Here is a 27,584-nt window from a genome sequence, read left to right on the forward strand (position 1 = left end):
TTTTTTTGTTAAGTGAATTTCTCTCTAGTCAATAGCATTTTATAATGTGGACTGAACATTGATAGCAAACCAACATAAATCTTTTAAAGCATATGTAAAATATGACTAAAATATTACTGTATAAAGCTGTGTTTCTGTATTTATAGGTCAGAATCAGTACACATAATAACACTGTTTCTTGTTTCTTTTAATTTGCTCATATTTCACTGGTATAGACCTGTAAGAGCTTGTTTCCTCAAAGAATTGCCAATATTAGATCTGTATTTGTGGTCACCGCCATATACAGGACACATGATCATAAGGTCAGATTTAGTTTTTCCAATCACAATAACCTTTATAAATGTTCTGTATATATTGGTCACTTGTTTATTGATGTCAGTGGCAACAGTTTATTTCCTCCAAAATATGTACTCTGTTTACTTGTATAAAGGTCATGCTTGCATAAATCCATCAATGTCTTAAGGTTTATATAACTATTTTGGCCATTACTGTAAAACCATTTTTTTTGGGGGGGGGGTGAATTTTGAGACTTAACAACAGCGGCAGAAACTATACATTTTAATTAAGGGACCAACCATTTAATTGGGTGGGATGGGGCTGGGGGCTGGGATTCACAAAGAAAATAGTTTTCCCCAAATTGTGTGCCAAAAAATTGCACTGATTTGTAAAATATATAAATTTGGGGAAAAATTGACACACACCCTACCTTAACCTGCACCCCCAGTTAAATTGTCTATCCCTTATAACTGATGGGATTGCTTAGATTACATTATGATAATTGCTAATAGGTAATAATAAATTTAATAAACTATCATTTTAAAAAAAAGTCTCTGAATCTTCATTAAAAATGAAACTTCAGAGCTGTTTAGGGAACAACCCCAATAAATGTACTTGAGAGCACATGAACAGTGAGTGTCTTCACACCATCATGGTCATGAATTAAAAGCGATAGTGGTCACTTTTGCTACAGGCAAGTAGCCTCAACATTACAACTATATGTTTGAGGTGTCAGTTTAGAACTGATTCAATGTTTAGCATAATCATTTGTTTATATAAAGTTTTGGAAACTGAAAAGAAAATTAAATGTTCCTGTGACAGTTGCTTAAATATTTTTGTTACCAATTATGATGATGTGTGTGAGAGAGAGAGTGACTTACTTTTGGAATTGATTTGGCTTTGTGCTCATCTGAAGTCATCTGTAGCCTATTTTTATTTTTATTATGCTAAAATTTTCACTGGTATACCTTAAGTGAGCTGGGGGGGCTTTCTCCCACTTCCATTTACCAGTATCCTCCTAAATTTTACAAATCCTAATATCCTAATATATTGGTGAGTGCAAGGGGACAGAGGTACATAAAATATCCCCTCTCTCTACCAAGGTAGAAAGATGGCTCTTTATATTTTCTTTATACTGTATGTACTTGCTTATAAGTCAAGCCAAACTGCAAACAACAAAGATCCTGATCTGCGGTAGCATAGTGCACCTGCAGAAGAGGGGCTGTTTTGTTTGTTCTACAGATTACTCCTTACAAATTGTACAGACCCAGATCTGCCACTGCTAAATGCAATGGCAGATCTGGGTCTGTGCAGTTGGCAGCTGGACTTAAATTATAAGAAAGCATATATGGTACTCAGATTGTAAGGACTTCTTTCCACAATGACAGTATGCCCATTTAATAAGTGATACTATATATAGGTCACCAGTCTATAAAAACCTTTTTTTGATATATATAGTACCCAAGCATGACTTTATACTCAGGTTTGACTAGTAGATAATGTACATGTCCATATGGTTATTCTTTGTGTTGCAGGTATGTACACATTGCAGGGAAAATGGTGCTATGGTGGGATGTCTTCACAAAGGATGCTCACAGAAATTCCATTATGCATGTGCTGTTGAAAAAGGTCAGATTTTTTACCATTTCACTTGCAACTCTTTAATATAAATGTTATAGGCCAACCTGAAAGACCTTCCCATTTAACCTCTCAGTGGTTTAAATAATTACTGGATCCACTTCAGAAATAGGTAATACAGTACATACTTCTTATGTTCATGATTTGAACAATTATCCTGACTCTTGAGTACACAATATATTCATACAGTTATACCTGTTTTTCAGGTAAAAGCTAGATGAAAGGTAAGGTACTGACTGGGGTTTGGTGGAAGTGTCCTGGGATTTTGTTCTGAACCAAGATATTTTATTTTCTTTTAACTGAGGATAACTTACCTTTGTTTGGCTAATATAGTGGATATAATTAGTTATGTTCTTCAAGTCAGAGGAAAAATATTTGCAGTAAGTGAGATTTTTCTCCCAACCCCCCCTTCCAAAAAATAAAATATTCAGTCTCAGAAGCATGTTGATTGAGGTATATATCCTTCTAATTATATTTTGACATAGACAACTCAATTTCTACAATACTTCCATTATATATTATAACTTAATATATTTAGTTCAAAGAGTTGGTAGCCACTGATTCTGCTGATAAATGGAGTGTTTTCTGTAATTGTGACACATCCATACTACTGTGATAGAAGTAATTACCAAACTTGAAGCTACTGTATTTCCTCGATGATTTAAAAGGAAAGAAAATGCCCAACTTTTTTTTCTGTTTTTATTTTTGATTGAGAAACATGGAGATTTTTGTAGCATTCAGAAAACAGATCTTCAGCAATGTCCCCAGATCTCTATAAATCATGATGAAATACACAGAATGTGTATATTGACCTGGATGCAGACCTGAAGATACAGAGTTCACAAGAGCAGAGGTCAAGGTGTATGTGCCACAATTAGAAATCCACACCTGGACATGCTAAAATTGTTGGAAAGTTCTAGTTTTGAGTCCTCAACAGCTGAATGTGATTAAGGGTTCAGTTATATGAATAGCATCACAAGTATAAAGGTCTGACCATTTAACTGGGGTGGTGGGTGGGCAGAATAATAGTAAAAATATGGCCCTGTTGGACTAGTGGATTTTTAGTCCATGCAAGTGATCATTTTAAAGCCAGTTGCCATGGGCCTGTTTGAAAACATTTCCTGGAGCACATATGGTAGTGTAAGTGCAACAGTATAAAAAAACACACACAGAAGCCCCTAAAAGCAGACACCTGCAGTGTTAAATTTGTAAATGTAGAAGGTTTTTGAGCTGACTACCAGCAGATGATGAGAAAGCTGAGTACATGACGCACAGGTATGAATGTGAAACAATGTTGGGACACTTATAAAATTAAACTTGCCTGAAAGTTCTTTACAAAGTTACTACCTGTCTTTAAAGAGCTATACTCAGGGTCCTTACAAATAAATAAAAAAGGGAATTAAGTAGTCATCTTTCATGCAAGCCAAATTTCTTTGTCTCAGCCATGACTGTTTTACATTGAATGCTATTGTGTACAATAAACATCTCATTCAGTTTATTAGGTGATCTAAAAGATCCAAGGTCATCACTGTACAAGCGATGAAATTTATTCAGTTGGATTAAGGATCCAAGATTGTCTCAATGTACTGTACACAAGGTCATCACTGTAGAAACATGAGATGAAATTTATTCAGTTGGATTAAGGATCCAAGGTTGTCTCGATGTACTGTACACAAAGATCAGTGTGAAAATTTATAGGCATTACCTTCACTTTCAAAAAATATTTTCAAAAGTAGTAGTATGGAAGACCTATTTATGACTAGTAAGTTCCTTTGTAGGCTGATGTTTTGTGTACCTTTATCCAATTCAGCATTTATTGCATGTTGACTGGTATTGAGCAATTCAGAGTTTGTGCAGTAAGAAATAAAATTTCACACTTTGTCCTTCAGACATGATATTTACAAGTCTTGTTGTATTGAATGATTCTTTACATACTTGCCAAGTCAAGTCCAGCTGCCAATAACATAGACCCTGATCTGTCATTGCATAAGGCACTTGCAGATCAGGGTCCATGTGTTTTTTCTTCTACTGTTTATTCCTAACAAACTGCATAGACCCAGTTCTGGATCTGTGCAGTTGGAAGTTGGACTCAACTTGTAGAGTATATGCTTAGTCTTCCATGTGCTGCATTCATCATTTTGCATTAGAAGTCAATATGTTTCCTCATTTTCAGATTTAAACAAAAGACATGTAGATATTATTTAGACTGGCTAAAATTTGGTTAGAAACTTCATCCTTTAACTCCTTCCTTCCATCCAGTGTTAAAATTCTTACAAGCTATGGAAGGAGTTGTATTATTATGAAGTCATAGCCAGCTTAATGCTTCTTACTGATCCAGAATACTTTGTACTGACCTAACTAGATGAAACTTTCCATTTACAGAATGCTACTTGGATGAGGAAAATTTCTCCTTGTTGTGCCCCAAACACAAGGTATGTTTGGTTATACATAAGATCATGTTGCACCTTTCAGAGAAAAATATAGGAGTCAGCTGTGGCAATGTCATCATCAATTGATTGGCCCAGTTTTCTTTTCTTGCAAGCCCTGATTTCTAAAACTACCATTTGTGTTTTTTTTTAAACATGCAGTTCTTATTGTTTATGGAGTGAGGATTGTTTCTTTTTTCCCCATAGAAGTGAATTCCTGCCTCTTAAAGGTGGGTGGGGTCAGAGGTTTCACCTAATTTCTAAATATTTTGATTAAATTTAGTATACAGAATGTCTGCCAGAGCAGCCACGTTGATGATCAACCCTTCAAGGGATTTAATGCTTCAGTGCATAATTGCTTACATTATTGTTATTGGATTTCAAGCAGATGCCATGTGCAGCTTGGTATTGATATAACTTCACTGAAACTTAGTCCAAAATTCAGCAACCATAACTAAACTATCTGTCATCAGTGGTCTTCATCATCAATATTATCTTCCTTTACAAACTGTCAAACTCACTATATTACCAGTGTCACCTAATCCTTTCCTGTACAGAACTGTGTTGCCTCCCTACCAGCAAAAAGTGTTGTGATCAATTTCTGAAATTTTCTACCAAATGCTAAAATTTAGTATAGATGGAGATGGGTATCCTAAAGGACCACTAACCTATAAAACTCTTCAATAGATACAATCACGATGTTAATTTATATCTATTATATATTCCATTTCAAAAAAATGTGCTTTAGAAAGAACAAGGAAACACTTCAAAACAAGTTGCAGTTAACTTCATGTTAACCCAGTCATTACTTCATACTTAATGTAAATGATTTCAATTTAATTAACCCCCCAAAAACCCAAAACAAACAAGCACACTTGTACCACTTAAACTCACTTGTAAGTCAAGGCCAACTACAAACTGCACAGGCCTAGATCTGCTGCCACATGACATGCTGGTAGATCTGGGTCCATGCAGTTTGTTAGGCACAATCAGTAAAACAAACAACGTAGATCCTGATCCATATGTACATTATACTACAGCAGATCAGGAACTTTGTTGTTTGCAGTTTGTCTTTACTTGTAAGCAAGTATATACAGTTTGTGAAGTGTTGATATTTGTATTAATACCTCTCTCTTAGTACTGTCTTAAAAGTTTGACGAAGTTATGTAATTACATGCTCCTTGTTTCATTAGTACGCTTTTCTTATTGTAAATTTACTACAGTCCTTTTTATTGACATTGTAGGAGAAGAAGTTGAAAGCACTGGCCACAGCATCAGACATTAGATGACCAAGGGTGAGATATTGTTAAATTAATTTGGGTAGCATTTTGTACCCAGTTACAATACATATCACTGTTTTTAAACAAAATTCACAAAATCAGTTGAGAAATAAGCATAACCAAATTATAGTGGGCTTCTTTGCCACCTGCATCACTGGATATTCAGTATTCAGCTGTTTACATCCAGCTGATCTATCTACTTTAGAAGTTTACCTACCTACTTTTGCAACTTTTTAACATTTTTTGTTCTTGTATTGCATGGACCCAGTGGAGTACTTGTGATTTTATTTAGTATGCTGGCTGGTGATACACGTTCAGTGGTTAGTGAAAGAGATGTATGTGATCTCAAATGAAAGTGTTTTTGTTTTGATTTTACAATCTTTTCCTGGTGAGTCTTGCCAGGTAATCTAAAACAAAAAGCAGTCTCAGCTCAAACCCGAAAAAGTGGATGTGATGGTGTTCTCCATAAGAATATGAAGTCATACGGTCATGCTCCGAATGTTGATTGAATGACTTATTTGTACCTACATGTATTACCTTAGTCAAAATGTTGAAGACTCTTCAGTTCAAAATTTCTAGTTATAAAAAACTAATGTTGATGTTAATTAAGTTCATTATCAAATTATCATCATAATCATTTGGTTCTAGTCAAGTAACTACTATATAGTCATTGCATCCTTTATATGAGAAGTGAATTTACCTGTTCACCTGTTTTCAAGTTCTTTTTATTAACAAATAAATACAATTTTGATATTCTTTTTTTATGAACTTGTTAATAAATTAACACAATTTTGATAATTTTGTTTTATTTAAAGAAATATAAGAAACAGCTATTCTCAACAATTAAGTCTATTACAGAAATTTGGATTATATATATACCTGTTAGACCCAAGCTAAAACTGATGTACTATTTTGATAATTTCTGGCATGTGGCAGCCATATTTAATCCATCAGTCAGTTGGTGTAACCGATGATCGATCTGAAATTTCAAGCGATTCCCAACACTAGTTTCAGGTCATTGATACTTGTTTTCAATTCCTGTATAGTGCACAGCAACACCATGAGAGGAGTCTACTGTTTGCTATTTTAGTGGGTACAACCATAGAAATGTAGGTTCAAATAAGTTTTTCTACAGTGTACTCATGGCAAATAAGATTGAATATCAAATGATTTTTGAGGTAAACAAAAAAAATTTGACACTATTCCTGTTCATGATATGTTCATTTTCACAGCTTTGCTCTTATATTGAAATAAATAGAAAACATTTCAATAATCTTTGTGTCAGGATTGGTAGTGCTAAGTACAGAATAAAACAAATTGTTAAAATTATGTTACAGATTTAATTTCAAATGAACACTCGTATAAGATTGTTTATCACATTGCTACTATGTTATAATTGTTAATATACCCATATCAATATTTTTAAATACATAACAAATGTAATAAGATATCCTGACATCACAAATGGTGTCATAAAGTAACACAAAGGCATAATGATGTAGGCATCCAAATATATTTTGAGGTTGTTTCACTATACTATTATGTAGTTTTGTCACATAAAATGAGTAATTTTTGTCATTCAATAAATAAAATTGTACATATGTGCTCATTTCAATTTTTTTTATAAAACTCCTATAATTTCAATCCTTTCACTCACCAAGGCTTGCAAAATATATCAGTTATTTTGAACCAATTCATAAATTTCATTTGAAATAAGCACTTGTACAAGACCCTCTGATTGTAGCAGATCTCACATGAGTGTTTATTGGATATGAAACTGGTTGAATAATATGCCATGTGCTGCTTGCATCAGGCAGCATATTGTAGGTTTAAATGAATTTGATGAATTTTATGTCAGATAAATTTGAGTTTGAGATCCTATCACTTAACTTTATGAACGTCATTATCCATTGAATTGATATGTGGCAATTGCCAAGGTTGATGCCAGTGTGGATGACAATTTTATGACACGATGTAATATTTCAGAGATTGGTTAGATTTAAATTGGTAATCTATATGATTAATGCCAACTATAGGTTGCTTCAGACTTAAATTACATGGTTATCCCTTTCTCTTTTCAGCTTAACAAAGGAGGCAGTGCATGTTTGAACCCTTCGTGACTCGGTGTGCAAAGCCACAGCTCACATGAGATGGGCCTTTATAAATCAGCCTTGTAAGCTTGAACATTAAGGATACTGGAAGAATTTTGTTTTTAAAAATAAAAGCAGGCAGAAATGGCCATAGATCTCAGGATCAGGTTCTTAACTGGAGACAGTACTTGGTGAAAAGAAGATAATCTTTGTCCCATTTGCATCTTTTGTACAAACCACTGCTATTGTAGAAACATTAGTGTGCAATTTTAATGTGCATTTTAAGCATTTTTGGTGTGTTCTTCCTAAATGTGCTGCTGCTGCAGCAGAAAAGATGTTCAGATACATATTATCTTTTTCTCATTTCTCCTTTTCATTCATCGCACATATAAAAAGTACATGTACTACATTTATCACCATCTGTTGTCACAAAAGTGTCATAACTTAGTCTAACGCTGCTTGTTCATTGAGGGCATTCATGGATCCAATAAAGCAAATAATGTCTTTATCTAGAAAATGATTAGAAATTAATCTTTGATGTACGAGGTTCTAAACTTAATCTGTCTGTTGGTCAAAATGGCACTCGAGACCCCCTTGTTGCAGTTTTGCAGACTGTTTAGCTTCCTTCCTACATACATGAAAGCAAGATTTAGCTGAATCAAAGTAAGAAAGACCATCAACAGGTCAGGTGATGTCTCGCTTTAAATTTACTTTTCTTCCAGTGTGTTGTGAGTATTTGTCATATTTAGGATGATGGAGAAAAGAACAAATAAGAACCAGTAAGGTTGAAAATAATTTAATCATTTTACGAGCCTATTTGTGATATTGTTATATGAAGACTTGAACAAACTGAGCTTTGAGTACATTTTGTACTCAGGCAGATAATTCAGACTTACATTCATTGCATTACCAATCTTTTCACTTTTCAGTAATAAAAAAAATTGACCCCAAAACTTTAGTTTTCTTTTTCATTGCCCTTTAGAAGTTTACAGCAAAGCTAATTTGTTATTTAAAACAAAACAAAGATCATAGGTTAAAGAGATAGACTCAATGCCTAATTAAGTTGCAATGACTTGACAAGAATAGTAATTACAGCCAATTTAAAGACTTTCAGTGGAATCTGATTGTACAAAAAGGGCCAGTCATTTCTTGCCACTTTTCCTAATGAAGAAAAACAAATACAACAAAAGCAACATTTAGACTTCATGTCTTAAGTCTGTGCAGAAGTTATTTTCAGGAGCAAATTTCATCTTCTTTTAACTCACTGCTGAAAAATATAAATTTATATGTGTCTGTAATTCACATAAGTAGAATTTCTTTGGCTCGGTTGCTTGACTCAATACATTGATGGGTTTGCTACATTCAAGTGGTATATTTACACTCAGAATTAAGGCAGAGTTTGTAATGAACATTACTTTTACATATTTTTACTGTTCAAAACAAATTTGTTTAATTCATTCTGAATTCTGCATATCTATTTGAAGCTTTTTTTTTGTTATGGATATTTTTTTAAAATTATGAAATTAAATGCAGCATTAGTCTTTAGATACATGTTTGCACTAAAAATATCTTGTGTGCTTCAAAAGAAACGGCATTTAATAGTCTTTAAATAAATTGTCTCATGAATTGGAAAATGTCCATGTTTGCACTAAGTGTTGGCAATAGTTAAATTTTTAAACTTAAGCTATTATAGACTGTCATTTGTAGCACTATCAATATTGATGGAGTTCTTAAGGATGTTAGCTGGTACTTTTCCTTTTTTGTAATAACATATCTGGTGAAGTTATCTAAACTAGATATGTGTTGTTGATCTACTTCAGTCTACATTGACCTGTAACGTGTAGCCAGCCAAAACAGTATTTTGAACAAGTGCCTTCTTTCAGATAAAGAGGAATTGCCCTTAGCAAGTCAAGTCAGTTTTTTTTAATGAGAAGCTTGTTATGTGAGCTGTTGTTTATTTTATATGGCAGCTTTGAAAATCTACACGTGCCTGGACTTGAAAGAAAAAATTGTGTTAATGGTTTAACTTGGGGGAAACTTGCATGCAACATATGTCATCTGTTCTATTCCTTGCTTCCTGTTTAAATGTAACAACCAATCTGAGGAGGTTCTACTTCCTAGCAGATACTGGAACTATAGAGCCTGTTTTGGCTACTTATATATACCAAGGGTCAATGTGGAACTAAGAAGATCGATCACCCTTGACTAGCAAAGATGAGGCAAAGCTGATTGTTCCTAATGCAGAGCCATAGATTGCAAATCCAAGGAATTTACTTTAACAGCAAAGCTCATTGATCTATGAAGATGATGAGAGATATGCTGAAGAAGCTGCATAAAATTATACAGAAATGTAGACATGGTTTTCATGATAAATATTAAAAAACATAATAAGCCTCAAATTATGATTAAAGTTTTGTTTGTAGGTGACAAAAGGAGGTTTAAGAATAATTTGTGTTTGTAACGTCTGTGATTTTTTTGTGAAAAATTAAAGGATACTGTCTTAGTATCAGACATTAAAGCTGCAATCTTTAGTATTTGTTGAAAGGTGGGACTTACTCCTTTCAGTGATAAAAGATATTTACTTAATGATCTTTTAGCCAATAGTCTTTTATGGACAAGTTCTTGTTCTAATATGTGATCTAATTTAAACCAGAATCTGTTGGGTATTCAATTCTTATGACTTGATTATTAATTAAAACAAAAATCTCAAATTGTGAAACATTTGTGTTCAAAGTCTTACTTTTCCATGTTGGCTCTTTTTGGCCTTTCAGTCCTTGTGATAAAATCCAATTTATATCTCATGTTTTTTGTTCAGTTTCTTATAAATAGATTTCTTTCTTCATAGCATAATAACATTATTTATAACATATTTGTATTTTGACATTATTGAGAAAGTTTTGAGTTTATTATTGTTTATTTGGTGCTGGACAGACATTTTCAGCTCACCTGGTCATAAGGCCAAGTAAGGTTATGGTTTGGCCCTTTGTTGTGCAGCTTACATCATCCATCCTGTGTCTGTCAACAGTTCCAGTTACCACCTTCTCAAGGTAAACAAAAACAAATGCCCCACTGTTTTTCATCCAAACTTGACACAGCAGCATACTAGCATATTTCAGTTTTTAATAAATGATGCTAATTAGCCATCAGATAGGCCACCGATACTAAAAACCGAAAACCTTTAAATGGCGTCTTTTCCGAAAGTTCTAATACAATTTGATATAGTTTCACAAAAGCATCCTGGCATGAAGACCTTTTAAGTGTATAAATGGGTCAATCTACTAACAACATGGATGCTGCCAAGGCACACAAGTTTGCAAATCATGCCTGCATTTCTGAACTTGAAAAGTAATGCTATGTGAGAGCAATGTTGTTGTAGTTGTTGTAGGGTTTAACACCATTTTTCAGCGCACAATGGGCTATACATGGCGGCCAGTATTAAGGGTGGCAGAAGAACTTGGTGAAGTAAGACCCTGTGAAGAAATGGAAAGAACCACCAACCCATGGGGAGCTTTCTTACACAACCATGTTGGTTGACCTGAGATTAAAACTCGTGCAGGCAGAGGTGAGATGCACGAGTGATCAGTAAAGGCAAGTTCCTTAGACCACTCAGCCAACCAGGGACCTAGATAAGAGTATAAACCAAATTTTACAAGGATACGCAGTTGATCAGAATTGTCTATTCCAAAGTGTGTCGATGTCAGTTAGTACAGAAGTGACGTGGAATATCTGCAATTGATCCTTTTCCTTTTCATTTGCACAAGCATTAACATTGGTCTGTTTACTGACAGAGAGGTGGTAAATGATTGTTAAGTATGACTGGGTGGAAAATAACAGATTATTTTCAACTTCAAGTTAGTATTGGTTGGAATCGGCAGAATGAAGAAAGTGAAGGATATAGTGGTGTATTTTGCAGAATAGAGGAAAATGATTATAAAATGAAGTAAGATGCTGTGTTTGATGAACTGCCAAAGAAGAAACAAACATTTGAAGGAAAGTTTAAGAAATCTTGACCGTTTCAGTACAAATGGTTACAACACAATACCATGACTAGAGGTTTTTTGTGTTATATTTGCAAAAGTTGAGAAAAAAGACCTTTGTACATCAGAAATTGGCTATTTGAAATTTAGGATGTTAACCTGTACATGACATGCGAAGACACCAGGTCACATGCAGGGATCAAAGGCTAATGGATTGAAGTCTGAAGTTCATGCCACAGCTCCCGTGTTATGAAGGAAGAGTTGAATGCAATTTTATGTGCAATGAAGATGGCTTATTACACTGCCTTGAAAATTATTCCCACTTTAAAGTACCCTTCTTTGTAGAACTTGCAGCATGTACTTCAGTCTCTTAAGGATTGTAACAGTGCCAATGATGAGTTTGTGAAGCTCTGGAAAGGATTTGTACAAGTCTTTGCTGAGATTATGCATGCTGTCTTAAAGAGAGTGCACTTGTCACAATAGTGTTAGATGAAAGTTGAGACATGTCTCGCAAAGTTGTCAGTGACAATTGAGGTGCTGAGTCATTGTTTCTTGGTAATCTTGAAGTGTAGAACATAAATACAGTGGCAGAGGTCTTATTTGGTTTGTTTTCCGTATTTGTTTAAGATAGGGGCATTTATACGGAGAAGGGTATTGTCATTGGTAATGATTGGGGCACCAGTCAAGAGTGTCTAATAGTGATGTAGCAACAAAAATGAAACAGATAAACCTCCACTCTACTGCTTTTCATTGCATGGTACACAGACTTACTGTTTTGAGCCAAAGCTGACAAGAAAGCACATTTCCGAAAAGCAATATTTCAAGAGGTTATCAAAGATTTGTTTCCTTGTTTCAATATATTTTCTGTAAGGATGGCGGAGCAGTGCTTTTATTCATCCCCCAGTATTCATTGAAAGAAGTTTATGAAATAAGGTGGATGGCCTTGTATAGAGTTCAAATAGCTATTTTTCAGTCTCTGAAACCACTTGTCACTGAGAGGAACACAAAAATAGATTTGGATTTTTGTAAAAACAGCTATAAATAAAATTCAGTCATATCACTACAATGTCTGCATTGTGGCAGTTTATAGTGATGTCTAGCACTAGGACATCATGCCACAGACACTTAGTATGATGTCCCACCCAGTCACATTATCCATACACCAGGCCAACCAGTCATAACACTAACCTCTTGATGCTGAGTGTCTAGTGATGCAGCTGATTATACCATTTTTATAAGTCATTAGTATCACTCGGCCATGGTTCGAACCTGTGATCTCCTGCAATGAGGTGGATGCTCTAACCACTAGGCCAATGGAGCAGTCTACAAAAGTAAAAGTAAGAGTTGTTAGGAACTACTTGCTGCAGCTCACCAGCTACAGATTTGTTCTGGTCCTACATGTACTTCATCACCCGCAGCTTTAAATACAGTTTTTCAGAAACATCTTGTCATTGCACCTGTCCAACCATCACTTGATGAATTTATTTTACCTGCTGACAGGACTAAGCCAGAAAAGGATATTTACCAGCTGAGAATTGCGCTATAAACTAAAATCTGAGGACATTGGTGGAAATGTGATCATCACCTTGCAAGATATTAAACTTGGTAAAGAGGAAAAGGACTTGCATTTTATGAAGTCCGAATTTGAAGCAGTTTGAGAAGATTTCATTGAAGGCTTAAAACCTGAAATAAATCAGAGTCAGGAAAATAGATCAGATGCCACAAGTTTCCAATTACTTTTACTTAGAAGCCTTTCATTTCAGAACAAAGATAAACAAGCAGACTATGGCATTGAGGGACTTGAAACCTTGGTAGAGACTCATGGAGCAGATAAGAAATACGACATTGCAGTCATCAAAGCACAGATTCAGGAAGTGAAACTTTGGCAGAGTTCATGTTAGTGTAAAAACAAAATCCTATTTTGGAGCTGAAATATCCAAGATAAAGTACCAGAGAAAAGTGGAAAATTCTACAAAACAACCACCATTAGACAGAAGACTGAGAAAGGGGATTCTTGGCACAGAACGTTATCCTTAGGAGCAGTTTGATTTCAGTGGGAGCAGCATCTCTGAATCAGATATGGCTGACATAACTGAAAAAGAAACAACATTAACTGACTTCTCAGAAACTGTTGAGCAGAATGTGATCAAATTTTTACAGAAAACATTTGATACTAAGGGCTTTCAAATTGATGCACATAATGATCAGTGTGCTGTCAGGTAAGGCTACTGTTACTAAAAATAGAAAAATCATTAAATGACTTCTTCAGAACCATTGAACAGAATTTGACCAAATTTAACAGAATTGTCCTAGCTTGAACACCTTTCAGATTTATTCAGATGATATTGTTCTGCCATCAAATATGGCTGCTGTTACTAGAAGTAGAAAACATTTTCATAATACAAGAAAAAAGTGACCATGATTTTACCAACTTTGACACAAAGCATCCTGGCAAATGGGTTCAAAGTTTGAGACATATTATGATGATCAGTCAGATAGGGATGAAAATGCAAAAATATATGCAGTCTGCAACTTTCAAGACATTTCTGCTGAAAGCAACCTGCTGATCCAGATTTCTTGGCCAGCTGCTATTCCCTTAGGCTGTTAGGCAGATTACAGCAAAGTGAGTTATCTCAAACTCACTTAGGGCTCTTATTCATTTATTATGCTGTTATGTGGTAAATATTAATTGAATGATTGCATTTGATGTGCCACAAAGAAAAAACATTAAAATGGGGTGCTTATATATTTATCAAAAGACCTGATGGAATTTTTTTCTATGCTTTTGTAGACAAAATGCAGTATATGGCATAATTAATAGTCAAATTGTGTTGGTCATTTTCCCAACAAGATTGCTTTCTATATCAAATAGACATTAAAGAAATACTGCAGCAATCTTTTAATCTCTACTGAAGCAGGAATATCTTTTGGTCGGCATTTGTGTTATTTAAACAGAAGTAATTACAAGGAGACAAAATGTCATAATGTTATCAGGTATTATATTTTCACTCTGACTAAATTGCACTTGGAAATATTTGTGTAGTTTTTAATCCAAACTAATCAAATATTTGTCTCAAATTGACATGTCTGACATTATACACAGAGGCCATGAATTGGCCTGGTCATTACAAATTAATGTTTTGGGTTTTAACTAACTGTAGATTCATTCAGACCTTCATTGTTTTGGCTACTGTTTTGTTTTGGAGAGGGCCAGGCATATAATAGCATTGGTAGAAAAGTTACAGAGTTAGAATTGGTGATATTTACAGTCTTTTAAAAATTAAATAATTTTCACCTTTTTTTAAGCAGTTTTGCAAACTTGAAGCAACTTAAAAAATTTGTACTGTTGCTCAGTGGCTACATTTAGATATGTATAGTGGATACTGTTGGAACCCCTTACAAGTAATTGCTTGTATTAGGGGGTCTGTTTTGTTCTTCCCTGCAAAGATGTCTTGTAACCAGTAAAGCACACAAGATTTCACAGATTCATTGATCAGAACTTCATCACTTTATGAATATATTGGCACAATATAACAAAATCTTTCATTTAAATATTAACATTTTCAACAATAATTTATGTTGTAATAAAATGTGATTTATGGAAAGACAAAGACAAGTATAAAATACCGCCATACTGACTAAGTATACAGAAACAAACATGAATTTTCCTAATGTCAAATGACTATTGTGTATATGTATATATATATATCAATCATACAATGCATAAACTCGAACACTTGACACTGCCATCAGGTGAAATTTGGCATAGTTAATAAATCTGCCATGAAACAAAAGATTTAAATTTAATTTTGAGAATCAAACCTCTTTAGAAGGTTGTGATTTGTGAAGAACTTTACATACATCATTATAGGTTGTTTATATATCCTCATAAGATGTGAACCTTATTGAATATTAGTTTTTCATTTCATTCATTTGTAGTCCGACTGCAGAATTAGAAATTGATAAACATTTTGTGTATAACATGTCAACAAATGGTAAACACTTGATCTTCATTGTTCAGCATTGTGATTTGTAAATGCTCTGTCTTTGACTGTCACACCATTTGTGCTTTCAGTTGCCAACTGTAATTTACCCATACTTATGAATTCACAAATTCATAGATATATGAACATATCTTGTATATTTGCAAGCAGATTCCTTTTGAATTAAAGGTTACACAATGAAGTTTGTTTTGTTTGCTTTAGTCCACTTAAAGGAACAAAATGCACACACTTGAAACATCTGTCATAAAATGTTGTAAACAGTCCTAACCTAGCATGATGCCACCGACAACAGTAATGCTTACATACCTCCCAACCATCCCTATATGTGGTATAGATCCCCAAATATTTTTTTCTTCCCTGTAATTGTTTTAAAAATCCGTATAATATCCTAATAATTTTTGGTGATAAGCACATGTCTTTGTTTTTTTGTTAAAAAGAAAAAGGATGAACAGGACATGATTCTTTATGATGGATATATTAGATACAATAGAGAAAAAAAACTTATGGATAATTATTGTGTGTGTGTGTGTGTCTATATATATATGTGATTGAAAGCATAAAAATGGTTTGTGCACAATAACATTAATTCTACATGACATACCTTCGCATAGACCAAATTTCCAAATTTTCAGGAGTGCTTTCATGAAAGGTATGGAAGAGAACTATTTATTTTGGAGTTAAAGGTCAGGGTCATTGTGGGTAAAAGAAAATTTTGTTTTGCAGAATAATGTTTGTTCTAGTTCCTCGACCAGACTTGGTGGATGGATAGAGTAAAAGAGAAACCTGTACATGCAAGGGTCTGTAGGTCATACTTGTAGTAATGGTTTCTGAATGGTCATAATTTCAGATTTTGCTCCAAGTATTTGAAGATACAAAATTGCAGTACCTTACCCCACAAAAAATGTATTTACAACAATGGCCAACATTTCATTGTCAGTATCATTTTAGTTGGAATTCATTTTCTGCATGATAACTAATGTTTACAGTAACTGCTGAAGATTACTGCAAGCTTTGTTGAGGCAAGCTAGGTAATCGTTGATTTAATTCAGGGTTTGACCAATTGCCTTATAATTTATTTTTAAATTTTCAACAAAAATGGCTGGGAGACCTGCTTTAGCATCTATCTGGATTCAGTATCTTTATTCATTTTTGTCTCATCTTTCCTAGGTGACTGCTTCGGTGGCCTGGCAGTTAGAGCATCTGCCTCGGATGCGGAAGGTCATGGGTTAGATCTCCTACGGTGTCATACCAAAGACTTATAAAAATGGTACTAACAGCTGCCTTGCTAGGTGCTCAGCATTAAGAGGTTAGTGTTAGGACTGATCGGTGTGGTGTCAGGATAATGTGACTGGGTGCGACATCATGCAACATGTCTGCGGAATGATGCCCCAGTGCTAAACATCACTAAAAACTGCCACACTGCAGACGTCATAGCGATTTGACTTAATTTTTTTAAAGCTACATTTAACAAAAGTCCAAGTCCAAATCTACTTTTGTGTTTCTCCAATTGTCTAGTGGTTTTAGAGACAGAAAAATAGCTTTTTGAACTCTACACAAGGCCATCCACCTTATTTCATAAACTTCTTTCAATGAATACTGGGATGAATAAGAGGACTGCTCAGCCTGGAGTCAGGATAATGTGACTGGGTGGGACATAATGCTTCATGTCTGCAGCATGATGCCACATTGCTAAACATCACTATAAACTGTCACACTGCAGATATCGTAGCAGTTAGACTGAAAAATTGTTAAAGCTATGTTAAAAATCCAAATGACGCACACTATTTCCCAGGTAATGTTGAGACATGAGTATTGTTTGGGATTGGGTGGGGATGAATAGACAGTGTTGGTGTAAGCAATGTCAGTTTTCAAAATCTGTGGGAAAGTATTGCATTAACACTTTTGCTAGTCACTTAGCTCCAGTTACCAGTACATTATTGAATGGTACACAAATAGGACATTAAATTCGACAGAATCCCCATTGTCTTGCTTGAGTTTGAAGATAGTGAGACGTATGTTTGTTTTTTTCAGTTTTGTGATGGTCATCAGCAATATTTATTATTGTGTTAAAATATTTTTTGACAGGTTGGTGCTGAAAGAAGTGGAAAATTTTCCAGACAGTGGCATCTGTTTGTGCTTAACAGCATATAATAAGTACTTGATAGTATCCGACTTTTTCCAGTACAGTTTGTTTGCACAAGAAGTCAAACGCTAGGTATATAATAAAATTCCTATATTTTTCTCCATACTTGGCATGTGTCTACAAATTAAATGAGAGTACTTGTAGTATCCCTGACATTGGCATCAACACCTTTGCATATAAAAACATGTACCAGTTTTCAGACTCAGTGCATCTCAACCATTCATAGCAGGTAGGCAGCAGTTTGGAGTGCTAGCACAGCACCTGCCCATGGTTGGGGCACTAAGTGGGCTAACTTTATACATATACATTGTATGTACATTGTTGGTGGAGCTTCTGCATTTATCTTCTGTTTTCTGCACATTGTATATGTACTGTTAAACTTGCATAACAGGGTGTTTGGGTTGGTTTTCTTTATCTAATGGATGATTGACCTCGTATTTTTTAGCCCGGATCAAGTAAATAATATAAGTAATATAAGTATGATATGAAATTTATTCAGGTATCAGCTGTAATAGGGTTGTCTCCACTCTGCCCTTTCTCTATAGTCCATATATGGAGTTATTTCCATTTTAAAATAAATAAATAGGCAACCTAAATATTTTTTAGGTTTTTACTTCTGGGATTGAATATTATTCTCTCTTTTGTTACATCAGATATCATCATATCTTAATTCAACAGAAACTATATTTACTATGGGTCAGTTTGCAGCATGACAGCTCATAAGCAAACTATAGTAAAAGAAGATTATTTCCCAAATGGGCTATATATAACTGAATTATAACAGAGACCAGCCACAATATAACGGAGACTAGCCCTATGCCCTGTCATGAGCTATAAATCATTAATTGGATTAATTGCTGGCTGGCAGGCACATGATTTCTCAATTAATAGACTTAGGAATATTTAATTCTTGGCATACATGATTCATTTCATTCAAGACAAATTCACTCAGTTATCTCAAACTTGTATCGAGTAAAAGTAATACATGAAATTCTTAGAATACATTATTCCCTAAAATCAAAACAAATTAAAGCAATTATCAGCAAACTCATATAATAGGAAAGTTGATGCATGAATTTAGACCAAATTCAAACAAATATTGCAAACTGGTATCACGAAAATTGCATGAGATAAAGACAAAATGCCTTGTACTTACAAGACTCGTTAGCTTCAATCAGCAGAATTATCTCTGTAACTTTGAGGTTCCATTCCCCAAAAGCTTAAGACACCTGTCCCTTGGAAATGAGAAATAATGCTGGCTTATTTCCTTGGAAATCTTTTCTCTTCTGCAGAAAACTTAAACTGACTATTCTTGCAATAGAGAATACTTAAAACCATGAATTTTGTCTGGGAAACACACACCCCTTATTTAGCTTAGCCAGTCGGAATTAAATTTATATAACTGCCAAAAATGAACACGCCTAACAAAGTTGTCATTTCAACAATATTTTTCAATACTTAGACCCCTGATTCACATTTCCTCGTCCATCAGTCGACTCATTATTAGATGGACCCTAATTAAAAATCAATCGCGCCCCAAACCAGTGACATTAAAACAATGTACAGTATTTTAGCATGGCCCTAGCCTTAACACATTATCTAAACACATTCATCAAATAAATTAGCTACATGTCATGCTGACCCTGCAATGTACATAGTTCTATGTTTACATAACATCTTGTAAAATTCACACTGTTACAACATGGAATTATATAATAAATTTTGCTAAAAATTTCGGGATGGCATGCACTTGGGTTAAAAAAGATCCCTATTGATATTGGCGGTCCATACACCAAGGTCACTATGACTGAAAGAGGACAATTTGTTTTTCTACAGTAACTCAAAATCACCATCTACAATTACCAATCATTGTGGATAGCTTACACTGGAGATAAGTATGATCACTGATTTTGGTGTCAGAAGATCACAGGTCAATGTGGTGGACAAATAAAAATGTTTTTGGACAATAATATGACATAAACTAGACCAAAATTTGAGGAGGGCTTTCATGAAAGGTATGGAAGAGGCCCATTTACTTTTGAGTATAGGGTCAAGATCACTGGCTATTGCAGAATAATATTTGGTCGTGAGTAACTTGACCAAACTTTGCAGATGGCTTTCTCATAGGATCAAAATAGAAACCTGTACATTCTGCAGTCTGTATGTCATGGTCACATGACCTTCTGCAAGTGTTTTGTACAGAGTGGCAAAAGACTTTCATCATTGCTGGACAATTTTTTCACAGAATCAAGATAAACAGTAATTCTAACATTAAAACAAGGCAGTTCACATTTGCACCATTGACCTAGCTAAATGTAAATATGACATGTAGCATTGATCAACCTAGCTTTGTGTAATCCGGACATTTAGCACTGATCAACCTAGCTATATGTACAGCTTTTGTAATTTGATTTCAAGTTGAATGAGCCATAACTGTAATTGTTATTTTTGTATAATTCATTTTCTCGTTATTATTTACAAATGGTAAATCATTATGAAAGTTAAACTGTGTACTACATCATTTTTTGTCAGTTTAGAATAATTTCATTAATATAAAGGGACTTACTTTGTTTTTTTTTTGTCTGTTTACATTTGTGTCATTGTTCAAGCTTATTTGCAGTACATCATTTATTCATTAGCAATCTCAACCCCATTGTTCTTTGAATGCTGATATTTGTTTAAAGATCATTTAAAATTTACACTGAATTTTTCATTGTAAGCCTATCTGAAGGTGAGGAAATTTTCAATGAATATTTTGCTGTTTTAAATTTATGTTGGTATTTACAATACACTATTTTGACATTGATGCTAATGTTAAAGCATGCATTGTGCATTTTTTTATGGCACGTCATGTGCTTATGACTTGCAGATTATTTTAAATTTGTATTCTGTATCTTTAGCTTTTAATAAACAAAATCCATGAAATACCCCAATATGCTTTTCTTCTGAAATACATCCAGATTTAATTACTAATGTAAAGAAACACATGGATGAAAAAAAATTGAATTATTTCATCTCATCTGAACATTTTTTGACTCTGTAAAACATTGGTAAACATCACTTTTAAACATATTGTGATGATGCTATATTATTTATGCCATTATATTTATAAAAACTGTTTATTAGACTTTTGGAATATAGGTCAATGTGACATCAAGTTTGGGAGACTGCTTTACATAGATTTTGTTCTCATGATACTACATAAGCCAGTCTAGTGAAATGGTCAACTGTTATATAAGCCAGACCTTATATTGCATTTGTATTCATGACCAAATGAGTTTTTGCACCCTGTATACATAAAGTCATACCTGGAAATGTGAGGGGAACTACACCCATATCACAAAAGTAGATCAATGTAACCCATATTTCAAGCTTCAGTGAATCAGAGTAAGTTTTTGTTGGGTTAATTTTGACCTACCCATAATAAGGTTTAGTGTATAGTGTTATAGTGTCTATTCAGCTGCTTGTGTGTCCATATCAAACATTACAAATTGTCCACCATCAACAGTCACCAACTTTGCCCTGTGAGGTAAGGAAGAAGCCTGTGGATATAACGGTCAACAGCTCAGATGTCAAGGTCATTGTGACTGAAAGAAGAAAAATAGGTTATGCACAATAACTTCTCCATCATCCACAATAACCAAACTTTGTGGATGACTTGCACTTTTGGTAAGAAAGAATCCTATTGATGGTTGAGTCAATAGGTCAAGGGTTGAATTCACTGTGACTGAAAGAAATATTTTCACACAAAAGCATTAGTTCTGTGTCATATAACTGGATCAACCTTTGTGGATTGCATGCACATCGGATAAAGAAGCATCCTGTCAGTTTTGGGATCAAAAGCTTAAGAACAAAGACTGTTTCACTGAAAGAAGAAAAACATCTATACCCAGAATTATAACAACTGGCGAGAGGAAGTGTCTTGAGGAGTATTACACCTTCATAACAAATGTAGGTCACTGTGACCCATATTTCATACTTAAATGATGGGTTCAATTTTGAAACTGTTCTTGCTAAAATCATTGTACAAGATGACTATATATCTCTATTAGTACTACATACATTCAAAATATGTCACGGTAACATACATTTCACAGCTTACATGATTTGGTTTTGGTTTTGCATTTAGGTTGTGATCACATAGTTTTTACATACTATGTACATACTATCCTGTCTAGCATCTTTAACGTTCTGAATGGATGCATTCTGATGAGAACTAGTAAGAAGGTCATTATGGTCTTTGCCTCGGGTCAAATTTTTGTATTTCATATTTTTTTTCAGGCACTGTTCATGCTAAAATCATGAAATTTATGGTAGTATACATTTCGTTTAGTACCACACTATTGCAGTAAAAGAATCTCATCATGGCCAGTATTTAATAATTTATTGGCTTTGATGAAGATTTTGCATTTGGCTCAAGCTCATGCGTTTTTGAAACGCTATAAGCGGTAAGCATAAAATTCAATTTAGAGTCCTGAAACGTGGGGAAAGGATTCATATGTACTTGGACAAAGAAGGTCACCTGGTCAAATTTACATATTAATAACCAAACATTGTATATTATAATAGGTTACCCTCCATAAATAACAGTATATAGTGGATACTACACTTGTGAAGGAGTGTAAAATTACAAAAGTGGACTGCATTGCATTCATGTGAGGCCATAGCAGTTGTGGCCACTCAGGGTAAAACAGTGCTTGTAACAATGGCTGTCGCTCCAAGATTCCTTGAAACCTGTAAATTCCCCTGTAAGATTTGAGTTGGCTTCTAGAGCAAATTTTACAAACAATTGATTTTTTAAATTTATAATTTCCAGTTCTTATCAATTTGTTTTCTATTATATCATGAAGAATTTTTTATTATTATGGTATGCCATGTTACAGTATGTTTGTATGTATGTATGTATGTATGTATGTGTGTATATGTATGTATGTGTGTGTATGCATATATATGTATGTGTATGTATGTAAGTATATGTGTGTATGTATGTATGTATGTATGTATGTATGTATGTATGTATGTATGTATCCTTTTATGTACGGGTGTGTATGTGTAAAGAATAAAATTAACTAAAAAAGTAATAAATACGTCGAAATGATGAGTGAATCAAATCACTGGCAAAATTGCTTATACTTGTTTGCACGATAAGAACTGTAACATTGCCTATAAATAGAATTTTATTATTTTTAAAAAAATGTAAAACTCAGTTGGCAATAAAAAGTTAAAGATGACAACCGGGATATAGTATAATGTAAATGTACATTTGTCAAATGACACTTTTTGCGTGACGCGGTTCATATACAACCGCAGTTTAAGTCGCTTCCGTTTAATATCTGTTCATATCCACAATCCGAATTCGATATGATAACGATCGCTGTTCAATTTACTATTTTGTTTTTCTATATTTGAAATTATTAATTTAGCATGCGTAATAGAATAAACTAATTATTTTACGTTCCTATGAAGAATCGAAAATAATCATGTACACATGACACCCGGTCATAATCGCAAATATATACAGGATACCAGGGAATGATTCCAGTAATATGACATAATCATTTTCAAAAAATAATAATAGTAAAGAAATATATTTTCGTAATCATTGTCTGTCTAATTCCTGAAATAAAAAATGGAACAAATTATGCATGCAATTGTGATGCATAACAAAATGAAATGTCATATCCACAATCATTATATCATATCCGCGGATATGGGTCATTTACGCTATACCCTTAATTACGTTTAAATATCCCTGGTACTCGAAACTATTGCAGGTGTTGAGTCTGGGCTGATTTTCCTCTATTTTGAAAATCAATTGGCATTTACTCTCAGTTTTGGAAATGGGCGGTAGATCTAATTGATAAATATCAAAATATATTCCGAGAGAGAGGAAACCCATTCTCGTATTCAGTATGGAAAAAAAAAAAAATACTTACCTAGATTATCTCCGCTCCGTCAGCGTTTAGTAAAGATGGGATATTTGCTTGCACGGAGTAAATAACGGAGTGGTAAAGCCGCAAGAGAAAATAATTTTTTTTCTTTTTCACCAACGTGATCAAATACTTCGTTTTTCCTGTTTATTTTATACTCAAACGTGTTGGCTAACGAAAAGGTGTAAAATATTGAAGTTGCAGAAGTTTTAAAGGTAAAGTCAGCCGATTTTCCGTTTATGTTCTCCTGTGGTTTGAGTGCATTCGCACATAAAACATTAGTAGTAACATAATTCTCTTTCCTAACTGAAGGAAAGAAATCAGATAATTAGGAGGAAAACAAATTACAAAGAAATTAAGTTCATGGCGGGATTTCTACGTGGTTCTCGTTCGTAACATATTGCGATGTTTCCATTTGACTATACGTTTGACAACATAACTGATGAAATTCTTTGGCCATAATGTAATCGATGCCTGTTGAAAACAAAGTGTTCTCAAGTGAAAAAATAAAACTGATAAATGAATTGTAAAAAAATATTTTCTTGGAAAATCCATTAATTCACGGACTATCATAAAATAAATTATGATCTTCCCCTCTCCATGCTTTTGTCCATCCGCCCGTGGCAAGGCTTGCCATCGTTTCATTGGCTAGATATGTAGTAATTGTAAATGTATAGTAAGATTTTACTTTCTTCTATGACATTTTTTCTAATCGCTTATATTCTTTAAAAAAAATGTTAAAAATGGGGAATTTTTAAGTTAAGTTTTAGGAAGCTTATCGTCGCTCTTCTAAACGTGTTCGAAGGATTACGTTTAAACTGTACGCTAAATAAGTGGTTACGATTATACTTTTTTCCCTGCCACTTTTATATTTCTTGAAAACAAATCTCATAAAGGGCAGCTTGAGAAGTCAAAGGGTAAGGTGAATTTCGTCATTTTTTTAGTTGTTGCCGAAAACTGCCTGAAGAGTTTTACGATCATGTTGTAGCCCAAATAGATGCACAGCAAGGTTTGACGTATACCTTTCCTTTGTAGCCAGATTTACTTAAACATTATCATAGAAGGTTTGTACTGAAATTTCAAATGTGAAAATGACAATAAAATGTCACATTTTCAAGTGTTTTTTGTTTTGAGAAAATTTCTTGTGGGAAATATGTAAAAGGAGTATTATATATAAAAAAAAATTTGGGAGGATTGTCATCGTTTCTTCTCGACTATAAGGCGGGTTGTAGTTACATTGTGTAGGCTATATACGTGGTTTATGTAACGCGAAAAGGGACAATTATAATTTCTAAAGTGCATGGATATCCATGTCTTCGACTCCATCTAGAGGGGTTTTTTATTTGTTTTTTTGGGTGTATTTTCCATCGATTTCCTGACTTGTTTCCTTGAAAAGTGGAACGTCTGTCATATTGCTGACAAAAGATTAGGATTATATTGCAAATTCTGTAATGCTTTCTTGTAGTTGTATAGATTTCTTCAGATTAAATTAAAAATGTCAGTCTTTTCTTTACTTAAAGCATGATTCAATTTTTATGCTAAAAAGGTTCCATAAATAATAAAATGTCATGCAAAAAGCCTCGCTCACATACACACGATCATATATATATCCAGTGGCTGAACATTTATCTTCTCCAGGCCATACTTTGATGTAATCCTGACTAGGATCGCCCATAACTCATCATGGAGCACATACATTAGGAAATCCAAACAAGGCTATTGGATTCGCCGGCTGCGTACACTCAAACTCAGCGGCTTAAATCAGGAATAATCCAAACGGCCACTTATCAATGCATAGGTAACAAGAAACTTACAGATTACCAAATTCAAATTTTCCTGACATTTATTCGCCTTCTCAGACATGTGATCGTAACTATCATTTTTATGTAAAAATGTCAACAAACATATTTATAAACTTATTAAAAAGCGTTGATTAAGCTATTAAATATTACGAACTCAATTATGCAATTATGCTCTAGAACATAAATTCATGCAATTTTTAACATACAGCCAGCTCAGCGAAATATTGGACCTAGGATGACATGCGAGTCCGTCCATCGAGTCGATGAGGACAACTTTAGTAAACCAGTATTACAGAGGGAACGAAGTATGTGGATACGCATATGGCTGAAGAGTCTGATGTGTGCCCTGAATGTTTAATGGCATTGTGGACAGGCTATCGCATATAGTGGGGTTACTGGCTCGGAATGTCCTGGCCTGCCTCCGTTATTTTGCCGAGGCCGTCCTGTTGGCCTCGCAAGCTTTAGCACCTTTACAAATGGAGGAGGGCCACACGCCCTGTCCTTGGCAGTCTGCACCCACGTGTCATAGTTAATGCCAAAGTTCTTCAGTGATGTATTCAGGGTGTCCCTGTATCGTTTTACTTGGCCTCTTCAAGATTTCCATTTTAAAAAAAGTTATACTTAGAAGCGGGTAGTCCGGCATACGAGCTACATGACCTGCCCATCGCAAATGTGACTGCATCATGATGGAGTAGATACTGGGCAGGCTTGTCTAGGCAAGTATCTCAGTATCCGGGATACTGTCTTGCCACTTGATGTTGAGAAGTGTTTAGAGGTAAGTTGTATGGAAGTGGTTCGACTTCTTCGCATGACGCTGGTACACTGTCCAGGTTTCGCAGGCATATAATAGTGTAGGGACTACTACCGTTATGTACACCTTCATCTTTGTAGACTAATGCCTCTTTTGTTCCAGACATCGGCGTGTAGTCTGCAGGAGGCTGCACTGTCATTTGCACTCCTGGCATTAGCTTCGTCATCGATTACGACGTTCTGGGAGAGAGTGCAGCCAAGATAAGCACACCTACACACTTCGCTCAGTCTATGGCTATTGATTGTGATGTTGGGTTCAACATAAGGTTTTTTTGGAGCTGGCTGATACATTAAATCAGTCTTTTTTTGTGTTGATCGTAAGGTAGAAACTTATGCAAGCATCAGAGAACTTGTCGATGCTGCGTTGCATGCCAGCTTCAGAGCCAGTGTTGAGGGACCAGTCATCAGCAAATGGTATGTCTCGATGATGTTTTTTGTGACCTTAGTTTTTGCTTGAAGCCTTCTGAGGTTGGACAGTTTGCCACAAATTTGGTATCTGATGCCGATTCCCACGTCACCATCTCTGAAAACATCAGTGAGAATGGCTGAGAATATGAGACCGAAAAGTGTTGGCACAAGTGCACAGTCTTGCTTCACTCCGTTCGAGACAGGAAAAGGATCAGATGTCTCACCACTGTCCCGGACACTAGCCTCCAAGCCTTCGTAGAATTGCTGCACCATGGTGATAAATTTCCTTGGGCATCCGTACTTGGCCATGATCTTCCACAAGCCGCCTTGGTCATGTCGACATAGCTAGAGAAAAAAAGATCAGCATTCTGATCCTGGCACTTCTCTTAAAACTGTCTTGCAGCGAACACCATGTCGATGGTTCCATGCTTGTTCCGGAATCCATGCTGGCTTGCTGATAGGAGTCCTTCGTCAACGTGTGATGTGAGACGGGTGAGGATAATCTTGGCGAATATCTTGCCTGCGATGGAGAGTAAAGATATACCTCGGTGGTTGTCACAGGCCTGATGATATCCTTTGTGCTTATACTGGTGTATAATAGTAGCGTCCTTTAATTCATGTGGGATCTTTCTTCTTGACACATGTGATGTAACAACTGATGGAGCTTTTGAACCAGAGACCGCCTTTCTTGTATATCTCTGCTGAAATTGAGTCTGGGCCATGAACCTTGCAGCAAGAGATCAGACATACCGCTTTATTGGTCTGTAACAGGATTGGTGGGTCATCCAGTGATTCATCGA

General features: G+C 34.8%; 1 protein-coding gene and 1 long non-coding RNA gene across 3 annotated transcripts in view; both read left to right on the forward strand.

The window, feature by feature from the left end:
* The window catches only part of LOC149803186 (uncharacterized), a 78,022-nt gene extending 62,150 nt beyond the window's left edge, over positions 1-15,872 (forward strand). For both annotated transcript variants that reach the window (XM_089952801.1, XM_089952802.1), the window contains 4 exons: positions 1,812-1,905; positions 4,297-4,346; positions 5,585-5,635; positions 7,702-15,872. In XM_089952801.1, coding sequence (XP_089808927.1) covers positions 1,812-1,905; positions 4,297-4,346; positions 5,585-5,629 — 189 coding nt within the window. In that variant the 3' untranslated portion in view covers positions 5,630-5,635; positions 7,702-15,872. The remainder of the gene's footprint in view (positions 1-1,811; positions 1,906-4,296; positions 4,347-5,584; positions 5,636-7,701) is intronic.
* LOC149803185 (uncharacterized) overlaps positions 1-27,584 on the forward strand; it is a 495,629-nt gene that overhangs the window by 69,784 nt on the left and 398,261 nt on the right. The gene's annotated exons all lie outside the window — the stretch shown is intronic.

The sequence above is a fragment of the Sinohyriopsis cumingii genome, chromosome 3, assembly GCF_028554795.1.
Source record: "Sinohyriopsis cumingii isolate HCF-2022 chromosome 3, ASM2855479v2, whole genome shotgun sequence".
In the NCBI taxonomy this organism is placed as follows: Eukaryota; Metazoa; Mollusca; class Bivalvia; order Unionida; family Unionidae; genus Sinohyriopsis; species Sinohyriopsis cumingii.